General features: G+C 37.3%; 3 protein-coding genes across 3 annotated transcripts; all 3 read left to right on the plus strand.

The window, feature by feature from the left end:
• The first annotated feature begins 734 nt into the window (after positions 1-734).
• Positions 735-2,383, plus strand: LOC104807250 (kynurenine formamidase-like). Its single transcript, XM_010532447.1, has 6 exons — positions 735-1,211; positions 1,321-1,359; positions 1,453-1,531; positions 1,735-1,832; positions 1,945-2,015; positions 2,142-2,383. The coding sequence occupies exons 1-6, from the start codon at positions 875-877 to the stop codon at positions 2,265-2,267; spliced, it is 750 nt and encodes a 249-aa protein (XP_010530749.1). The 5' UTR covers positions 735-874; the 3' UTR covers positions 2,268-2,383.
• A 424-nt stretch (positions 2,384-2,807) lies between these two features.
• On the plus strand, positions 2,808-4,486 carry LOC104807249 (kynurenine formamidase-like). The gene is made up of 6 exons (XM_010532446.2): positions 2,808-3,224; positions 3,480-3,527; positions 3,623-3,695; positions 3,844-3,941; positions 4,043-4,113; positions 4,217-4,486. The coding sequence occupies exons 1-6, from the start codon at positions 2,876-2,878 to the stop codon at positions 4,340-4,342; spliced, it is 765 nt and encodes a 254-aa protein (XP_010530748.1). The 5' UTR covers positions 2,808-2,875; the 3' UTR covers positions 4,343-4,486.
• A 129-nt stretch (positions 4,487-4,615) lies between these two features.
• Positions 4,616-7,504, plus strand: LOC104807248 (kynurenine formamidase-like). Its single transcript, XM_010532445.2, has 7 exons — positions 4,616-5,056; positions 5,149-5,193; positions 5,460-5,532; positions 5,876-5,973; positions 6,117-6,187; positions 6,377-6,514; positions 6,646-7,504. Exons 1-6 carry the CDS (start codon positions 4,654-4,656, stop codon positions 6,500-6,502), a joined length of 816 nt encoding a protein of 271 aa, XP_010530747.1. The 5' UTR covers positions 4,616-4,653; the 3' UTR covers positions 6,503-6,514; positions 6,646-7,504.
• The last annotated feature ends 2,976 nt before the right edge of the window (positions 7,505-10,480 follow it).

Here is a 10,480-nt window from a genome sequence, read left to right on the forward strand (position 1 = left end):
TCTAAAAAACCTCAAACTTGCAAAAATATATACAAATAAACCTTGAATTTGAAAAACTATCATTCGATCCCCGAACTTGTAACTTGTCACTGAATAAAACCTCGAACTTGCAAATTATTGCTCTAATAAACCTTTGACCGATTTGACCACAATTTCAGGCGATCAGAAATCCACGTATTAACGGATTGCTGATGTCACCTTATACACGTTATCAATTTTAATTTAAAAAATGACATCAGCAATCTGTCAATACGTGGATTTCCGATCATTTGAAATTGTGGTCAAACCGGTCAAAGGTTTATTAGAGCAATAATTTGCAAGTTCGATGTTTTATTCAGTGACACGTTACAAGTTCGAGGATTGAATGACAGTTTTTCAAGTTGAAGGTTTATTTGTATATATTTTTGCAAGTTGAAGGTTTTTTAGGGGTTTTATCCTTATTATTATTATTATTATTATTATCGCAAAAAAAATATTTTATTTAATAAAAAATCCGAAACCGGCTCGAACCCGCCCGAAATCCTATAGAACCGGACTCTGTATCATCGATCCTAGACTCAAAAAATAAATGGATGGACCGGCCTGACTTGAAAAATTGTAAGCGTGAATTGAATCCGGTCCGAACCCGATTCGACTCGCCCATTTTACACCCCTACTTGTAAGGGCTCTATTTCTAGATCGTCATAAACGAGTCGAAACGTTGATTGACTCGGTGTGTTAGGCTTTGTCCACAACTCGTGATTAGCTTCACACACGTTGCATCAAATTTTCCAACCGAACGATGTTTCGTCTTCTCTCATTATGATATTGATCCAACAAAGAGAAACGAGAGAGAGAGAGAGAGAGACTGTCAAATTCCGAAATTCTCTCTGCCATGGCTCCTCTGTTTCTTATCCTCGTCTCTCTCCCACTTCTCACCTCCTCCGGCGAAGATCCGAGGCCTCTCCGCCGCGAAGTGTACGGCGGAGGGAGGATCATCGACGTCACCCACCGGGTGTCGCCGGAGTCGCTGGTGTGGGGAAACGGCGGCGCTGGATTAGGGCAGTATCTGCGGCTGAGGAGGAGCATCAAGAACGGCAACAACACCAACTCCTCCGTCATGAACCTATCTGTCCACACAGGAACCCACGTCGACGCTCCCGGCCACTTCATCGACCGCTTCTTCGATGCCGGTTTCGATGTCGATTCTCTCGATTTGGATGTCCTCATCGGTTAGAATCCTTATCCCTCTTCTGTGAAAAAAGTTTCTGTCTTTTTGGGTGTGTGTTCATCTACTTCCACGGGAAGATTCAGCGACCTGATGCTCATGTGTCGAAACAGGACCTGGGTTGTTGGTTGATGTTCCAAGGGACAAGAACAAGATCACAGAGGTCTCTCTGTTTTTTCTGGGTAATTCTCTGTTGTGTTATTGAAATGAATGTAACAAGTTCTGGGATTTGTTGTTCTTGCCATTTGCAGCTGAAGTTATGGAATCTCTTAAGATTCCAAAAGGAATCAAGCGTGTACTTTTCAGGACATCGAACACTGATAGGTGGAATCCGAAGAACATGAATTCTGATTCATATATACATATATATATATATATATGTATGTAACCATGTAAGTATAATTGTGCTTCAGAGCCCACACGTGTGGTGCCGGTTGTGCGTGTGGATCGGGATTAGTCTGGGCCCTTTGGGCCTGGGATTACCCGGTTATCAAAAAAAAAAAAAAAATTAAATAATTGTGCTTCAGAGGGCTAATGTACAAAAAGGAAGAGGATACGAGCTTTGTGGGATTTTCAAGTGATGGAGCAAAATGGTTAGTGGAAAACACCGACATCAAACTCGTTGGTACGACCAAATCATATAATAATAATAATAATAATAATAATAATAATATAGTTCATCATGTTTTCAAAACATTCTCTTTTTATTTTCATCTGATTTAACACACAAATTGCAGGAATCGATTATCTTTCTGTCGCAGCTTACGATGATCTTGACTCTGCACACATTGAATTTCTCAAGAACGGGGTAGGACTAGGTTTCTATCTATCTGTGTTTTAAAAATAAAAATAAAAATAAAAATAAAAGACTGAAAATTTGTAATTTTATTTCATGAGAGTAGTTTTTATTTGTTTTTATTTTATTTTTTTTCAGGAAATAATTCCTCTTGAAGGGTTAAAACTGGACAATGTGAAAGCAGGGTTGTACTATGTGAACTGCTTGCCGATGAGATTGTACGGCGCCGAAGGATCTCCTGTTCGATGCGTTTTGATTCCTTGATCACACAAAATCTTCTGTTTCCTATTTTTTTTTCTGTGCATTATTATATCCATGTTGTTTGAATAATTCTTATGGTTAATACGTAACCATCTTGCATGTTATAACACTAATTTGATTTTGGCCTCCATAAAATGAAAGGGAGAATCGACAAAAAAAAAAACCCAAATTTATATATTATGATTTTTTCGCATATAAATCCCCGAATTTCTACTAAAGCTATGTAAAATATAATTTATAATTCTTGGTTTTAAGAAGTTAAATTTTATTTCGATTTCTGAAAAAAGAATTTAATATGCAATTAAATTCGTTTTGTTAGGATTTATATTGAAGCCGCTTCACATTAAAGATTTTTTGAACCGGATCAATGCATGACTAAATTCGTTCGCATTCACTTTCATTCCGATTTTAAAAAAATCTAATTAAATAAAAATAATCTGGTTTCGGTTCTGTTTCGAATCGAAATAAATTCAGACCGATAAATCGAACCAAACCGGATTAGATTCGGTTTTAAAAAATTCCTCCGCAACTTGGCCATTTTAATCACGAGACAAAACTGGCGTATCTATCTACAGCAGATTTTCTCTTTCCTCCTCCACAGCCTTCCTTCCATGGCTTCACTCTCTCTCCTCCTCTTCCTCTCACTCCAATCTCTCTCTTCCGCCGTCTCCGCCGCCTCGCCGGAGAATCTCCGCCGTGAAGAGTACAGAACGGGCAAGATCTACGACATAACACACCAAATACGACAAGACTTGCCCTCCAAAGCCACCGGAGACAAAGGCCTGGGTCAGTTCCTATGGCCGTCGTCTCGCATCAAGAACGGAAACTCCACGAACATGTCGACGATGAAACTGACCGTTCACTCCGTCACCCACCTCGACGCTCCCGGTCACTACATCGACCGCTACTACTTCGACTCCGGTTTCGACGTCGACACTCTCGACTTGGACGTCCTCAACGGTCCTCTCTCTCTCTCTCTCTCTCTTTCTTGTTCTTGATTTCTCTGCTTCTGTACAGTTGTGTACGTATACGTGGATGCGTTAGGATATAATTCGGTTTAGTCCGGTTTAGCTTGTGTTTGTTAGGGTATTAAATGTTTCCGGTTTGGTTATGGTTTACTCTGGTTTAGTCTTATTTCTGACCGAAACATAGATTTGACTTGGAAGATTTGGCGGGTCTGAATTGAGTAACAAAAGTGTTGTGATTGCAAAACAGGTCCTGCCCTTTTAGTTGACGTTCCAAAGGACAAGCACACAATTACAGGTAAAATTATTTGTTAATATGACGTCTAATTTGTAAGTATATTTTGGTAATTAATTAAGCTAATTACGAGTTAAAATGTTTGTGGGATTAGACAGCCGAGGTGATGGAATCTCTGGATATCCCAAAGGGAGTAACACGAGTGCTCTTCAGAACATCCAACACTCACAAGTAAAAATGATTAATAACATAACATAAAAATGATTATAACATTAAAAATTATTATACAAGTTGATTATTTCGACCGTCTATACCATAATCAAACGAGAAAATTTAACGTTTTCAAAAAATGTCATCGCGTTGTGTTGTGTTGCATCAGACAACTCATGTATAAGAAAGAGTACGACAGGAGTTTTGTGGGGTTTAATGGAGATGGAGCGAGATGGTTAGTCCAAAACACTGACATCAAACTCCTCGGTACGGATGCATCGCCGAATCTTGATTCATCGGTTTTTTTCTTTTGTCCATCTCGTTCGTTCGTGTTTGATACCGCTTCGTATCGTCTGAAATGTTTGCAGGGATCGATTATTTCTCCGTCGGGTCGGACGATGATTCCAAACGAGCTCATCTCGAGTTTCTTGAGAGTAGAGTAAGGCTCTGCAAGATTATAGCATATCATATGATCACCTGCAGAAAGATATCGTGGATCGTTATCTAATGATATGTATGTCGTTTCGCTGCGGTATATTCAGGAAATAATTCCAGTGGAAGGTCTGAAACTCGACGACGTTCCTGCGGGATTGTATTCAGTTCATTGTTTACCGTTAAGATTGTTCGGAGCAGAAGGTTCACCGGTCAGATGTATCTTGATAGAATGATATATGTATATGATTTTATGTATGTCTAGTAACATTATACCATAAAGGGAAGAGATTGGTCCATGTTCAAGATTTCAGACTATGTCTAATAACAGTGTACATGGGGACTGGTTCTTGGGAATACAATTCTCAACGTCTGCTTCACCAATTTTGGATTTGGATGTAATTTAAGAAGTTTTGTGGGAGTAATCTAGAAGAATCTATAAATATGGGGCTTTTGTGTAAATTGCGCTTTATGATATTTGTTGTTTGCTTATATGTATATCCACACAACAAACTTCGCTCAACAAGTTCCGAGCTTTGTGGAAACCATGGCCTCTCCTCCATTCTTCGTCGCCGTCGTTATCCTCTCCATCCTCTCTCTCCCATTCTCCGCCGCATCTGAGGCTTACCCGTCGATCCCTGGCACCGCTTCCGTCACCGGAGAATCCGCCGTCGAGCTCAAGCCACTCCGCCGCGAAATCTACGGCGGAGGAAGAATCTTCGACATCAGTCACCGGTACACGGCGGATATGCCGTCGTGGGACTCGTCGGAGGGACTCGGAGAGTTCCTGAGACTCGCCGCGAGTATGAAGAACGGATCCATCGCTAACAACTCGGAGATGAAGCTTCCGACGCACACCGGAACCCACGTCGATGCACCAGGCCACGTCTTCGATCATTACTACGACGCCGGTTTCGATGTCGACACGCTCGATCTCGGAGTCCTCAATGGTATTATCCAATTTTTCATGCGATCCTCGATTCATTTTGCCTCTTTTTTTTTTTGTGAATTTTTGAAGATTCGAGTTTGGTTTGTTAATTAGGTCCTGCGCTTTTGGTTGATGTTCCAAGGGATAAGAACATAACTGGTAAGTGAAGTTTACTTTGGTGACTACAAATTGAAAAGTTCGTCTGCTGTGATTTTGGGTGAGTAATGGATTGCATAGCTTAGTGGGTAATAATGATTTGAAGACACTGAGAACTGCTTTAACTATCAGGTTCTGGATTGAAAAGTTTGTCTTTTTTTTGGAATGATCAGATAATGTTTGTCATGTTGCGAGAAAATGATTCGGATAATGCTGAAATAATGCTTGGTTGATGGGTTATGTTGCCGTGCTTCTGACTTATTTTGTAGCTGAAGTAATGGAATCTCTTCATATTCCTAAGGGAATTCGTCGTGTGCTCTTCAGAACGTTGAATACTGACAGGTAAATCCATTCTTGTGCTCTGTTTTCTTGAAAAAACTTTTGATGAGTTAAAGGATGACTAATCATATTACTGTTTTTTGCCTGATCTTGATTCTTAGGACAATACAACAGTTACTCTAGATTATCTGTTTAATGTTTTGTATGGCAAAGAAATCTGAGAACTTATCCTTTGAATTCACTTCAGTTATTTTGTTTTTGGATTTGAAACCCGTTTCATGGGAGTTTCGGTAATTCTTTGCTCGTCCACTGGACTCAGTTCCCTTCGCTTTAGTGTTTCGTAGCATCTAAAATGAGATCAGAGGCTTCAAATCTGAGTATCCAAATCTTGACAAAAAATTTGCAGGCGACTTATGTTTAAAAAAGAGTTTGATACAAGCTATGTGGGGTTCATGAAGGACGGGGCGCAATGGTTGGTAGACAACACAGACATCAAACTTGTTGGTAATAAGCTGCTGACCTTTCATCTTAATCGAAGAGAAGGATAGATCAATGGATTTTTCTTTGATATATTTCCCAATCCATTGTATTTCTTTGCCATGTGTTCTGCCAGCTGAAATGTTGTTTCTTGTCCTGTAAAAACATAGGGGTCGATTATTTATCTGTTGCTGCATATGATGATCTGATCCCATCACACCTAGTCTTCCTTGAAGGCCGGGTAAGCGTATATCCGTTCTGCTTCCTTTATCCATGATTTAGTTCCCTGTTCGATCTGAACCCAACTCATGATTATAGAAGAACATGCCTGATCCAAACAAGTACCATTGACCCACTAAATGAAGTGTTTTGAGATGATTACGGAGGATATGTCTGATTCGATTTACCCAGAAAGATCCATGCTTTGCAGGAGATCATTCTTGTTGAGGCACTGAAACTCGATGATGTGAAGGCAGGACTTTATTCCCTCCATTGCTTGCCTCTAAGATTAGTTGGAGCCGAGGGATCTCCAATACGCTGCATCCTCATTAAGTGACCATCCACCAAAGTAAGTTGTTCCATACTATATAATTCACAAAACCGAGATTTAATCTTGCCAAAAGATGACCCTCAGTTGAAACACCGGTATAAGTGACTTGAACCAATGTTCTCGGTTCACTGTGGTTTTCATGTCAACAGGGCCATTATGTAGCGGTAGGAAGGAATAAGACATGGTGGGAAAGAACAGATTTAGGAAAACCGGGATGGAAGCAGAGGACTGTTGTGTATATACAAAAGGGTGTCTTCGGCTTGCAAATAAGACGGTCGGAAATAAATAAACATGGTGCTCCAAGTTTCAAGTTATCGGTATTATGTAAGATGAAACCTAAGTTCATAAACCTGAATCAGCAGGGGGTCTTCTTGTAGTGGTGGATGAATGTATGTATTGGAGCAATTAGTTGTTCAAAGGAACCAAATACTCCAAGGCAGAACGCTCTCCAAAATGGCTGTGTTAGAACAGAACATCAAGAAATATAACCATCGTAAGTTCCTTCAGATTCATCCCCATGTGAAACCATCATCAAGCTTGCAAGAAGCTCTTGGTACTTGGCACCAAGGAGAAGACTCTGGATGGAGAAGAGGGCCTTTTTTCATGACCTCCGAGTTTTCGAGGTTATTGTTGAAGGACCTCTTTACAAGATTATTCGTGATTATTGCTAATGAATGGATTGTGGTGGCTGATCTTGAAGCATACTTTTACGACCATGACGGTTCTATATTCCCCGAGGAATGAACCGGTCCGAATCAGAGCTTCTCGGCTGGTTCTCAATGCGGAAACAGAATCTGCACTCTGTCCTGTCTCTCGAAAGACAGTCGCGGCTGCTGATCAGTTTTGTGCGTCGTTAGTTCAAATGGAGGTTTCGAAGAGTTGGTTGTGAATCTAAGAAGTAAGATCATTGATATATCCATTAACCCTCGAGGAGTCTGCTTTCTTGTCCTCTCCCTCTCTTGGAACAATGTTTGATCAAGAAGAAACTAAGTTGAACTTGGCTTGTGATTTTGCCCATGTGAAGATCTTTCTGCTTGAATCTAATGATATTTGAAAGTGTTATTTATGCCACTGGTTATGTTTTTTTTTTTCAAGACTATTGGTGTCACGAAAATCTAAGAAATTGATTGGGTATGAGTACAATATGATTGGATATGAATGTTAAATGAAAAAAATAATTGAAGGAAATAAGTTATTCAAAGTATTTTGGATTTCTTTGGATAATTTTACCCATGGCACCTAGCAGTAAAAATAGTTCATACAAAAGTATTAGAATGAGGAATTTATGAAAAATTACCTCAACCCATAATAAACAGCACAAGAAAAAAAAAGGCATATACATATATATATATATATATATATATATATATATTATATGCTACTAATTAGAATTCTTACTCTTTTTTCAATTGTTGTAGACTTTAAAAAAAAAACAAATTGTAAACATGGGCAACTAAAAAACATTTGAGAAAGATCCTCATCTTATCTTATCACTTGAGAATTTTAAAAAAAAAAGGATTACAAGTTTTTTTATTTTTTATTTTTAGACATGTGAAAGAAAACAAGTGTGGTAAGTAAAGATGCGGGGAAATAAGAGGGGGTGAAAGGAGATAAGGGACGACGGGTCAGCCTTAGACTGCCAGAAGATACCCAAAATCTTTGTCTGAGAAGCAGACATCCTTTGCAGTGATGAGACAAACCAAAGCCCCCCCCCCTCCCCCCTTGCAACACTTTTTACCATACATTTGGGGGTTAAGGTTTTGTAGATGGCTTCGTCATTTCTTTTTTTAAAATAAAATATCAAATTCCAAAAATACCTTATTGGTCATTTTTCTTTATTGAATGTATAAATTGACCCTTGAGTCCTCAGACCCCAAACCCCTCGAATTTCTCATTGCAATAAATTCTTTACCCCATCATAGGTTGGAACAGTAATGGAGCCTCTAGATACTCTCATCTACTCCATCTCTTTCAATAAATATTTATTCGCTTTTATCAGGTCATATATACATATATATGATTATGAACGCATTTTCATGCTTGAAATTTAGAATATTTGATTCTGTTGTCTTTTTTACTGATACATGAAAGTTAAAATTACCAAAATTACAGCCCAAAACAACCCTCCAACTTTTACTTTCCCCTCAAGGCCAAAAGCTTGTATTTTAATATTTTAATATTTTAATATTAAATACAGTTATATCACAATGTATTGGAATCAATTGATCTCTGTGTATTGATATGTACATCAATCCCTGCTTTCATGTACAATATGGTACGAGAATGACCAAACCCCCAAAAAAAAAAGGGTTAGGACTTCGTGGATATTGTCATGTGGTCTCTGTGTTTATCATTGCCACAATGTTTATTTTCCAAAACATATAGTCATTTGGAATATAATAAAAGTATAAATTTTGGTTTAAATATTCATTGAATATGTCAAGTACAAAGGTAGTCTTGGTAGGTTAGAACATATATATATATATATATATTCTTACAGCTCACGAAAGATGCGAAGAAGCTATCAGTTCATTTAATAATTTGGTAATATATGGTTTATTCGATTCGTCTGTAAAGTAATTTCTAAATTTCCGACATTTACTCAATAGGGGAATTAATATGTACGAACCAACGGTCAATTTATCGTATACGTACGGTCTGTGTCTTTTTCACTCTTTAATCTCACAGTATATGTAAATCGGTAAGAAATTATTTTTTTTTTTTAAAGAAGAGAAATTAATACATAAGTGCTTAGGTGGACTTCAGGGTCACATTATAGAATATGACAAAAGACTAAAAGTGGATCAATTTTGTCCATTAACGAATTTGGACAATACAAAATACAAACTCTCGTGAATTTGATTTCTCTGGCCGTACCAAATTTAAATTCCATGACATGGAACGGAATCATGAACATGACTCGAGTAGATATTTCAAGAAGCATCGTTTAGAAATTGTTTATATGTTGTATTATATGCATATATATATATATATACTCTGATATTCACCATTAAAACATAATCACTGTATACATATATATATAGATATGTATGTATTGAAGTGCCGTTCAAAAAAAATTAAATTTGGAATTTAGTGGAAAAATTATGTTACCCTAATTAATATCAACGTAGGCTTATGCATGTGTTTGGATAAACAGCCCTATATATTAAAGGTAACGCGTGCATGCATGGAAGTATACATATGATTAAATCTTGGATTCCTTATACATTCTAAACATGCTTTTAATTTTCACAAGTGAAACTTTTTATTGCAATTTATTTGGATTTATTGTAACGTCTAGAACATGCCAAAACATGGATCGATCGATCGATATATGATATATATATATATATATAGTGCTAAAATGTTTCGAGAATTTTTTTTTTGTTGGTTTCTTGTTGGTTCTATGCAAAAACGTGAGAGACTAGGGTTTTGGCATCATGTATGAGATCGTGACCACTATTAAATGACATACATACATAAATAGAACATTGGATACCAATGGCATATAGTATCTCAACGCATTTTCATCGAACATTTACTGTTTTTAATAGAAATTAATAGAGTATATTCAAGAGCCATGCATAAATACCGAACTATAAATATCTTGATGTGGACCGCCTTTATAAAGATGATGTTCATACCTTAGGAAAAAAAATAACCCTAACATTCACAAAACAACCATATATATATATATATTAATTTAAATAAATTATTTAATTTAAATTTTGTTTGAAATGATAACGTGATATAATTATGATTGATGTGTTCATTACTCGGAAGTCATGTCATTGTCATATCATCATTTTGTTTGAATTGATAGACGCGGAAGATTTTCGGCGAATTTTTAAAAGTTTGAAATTTTACGGATTAATCATACCAAATATAGGGTTTAATTGGTAAGAAAAAAAGTACATATATTCATAGTCGTATTATTGACACATATTAATATGCATTCGTTCGCAGTAATAACCGTATAGTTAA

The sequence above is a fragment of the Tarenaya hassleriana genome, unplaced genomic scaffold, assembly GCF_000463585.1.
Source record: "Tarenaya hassleriana unplaced genomic scaffold, ASM46358v1 Cleome13, whole genome shotgun sequence".
In the NCBI taxonomy this organism is placed as follows: domain Eukaryota; kingdom Viridiplantae; phylum Streptophyta; class Magnoliopsida; order Brassicales; family Cleomaceae; genus Tarenaya; species Tarenaya hassleriana.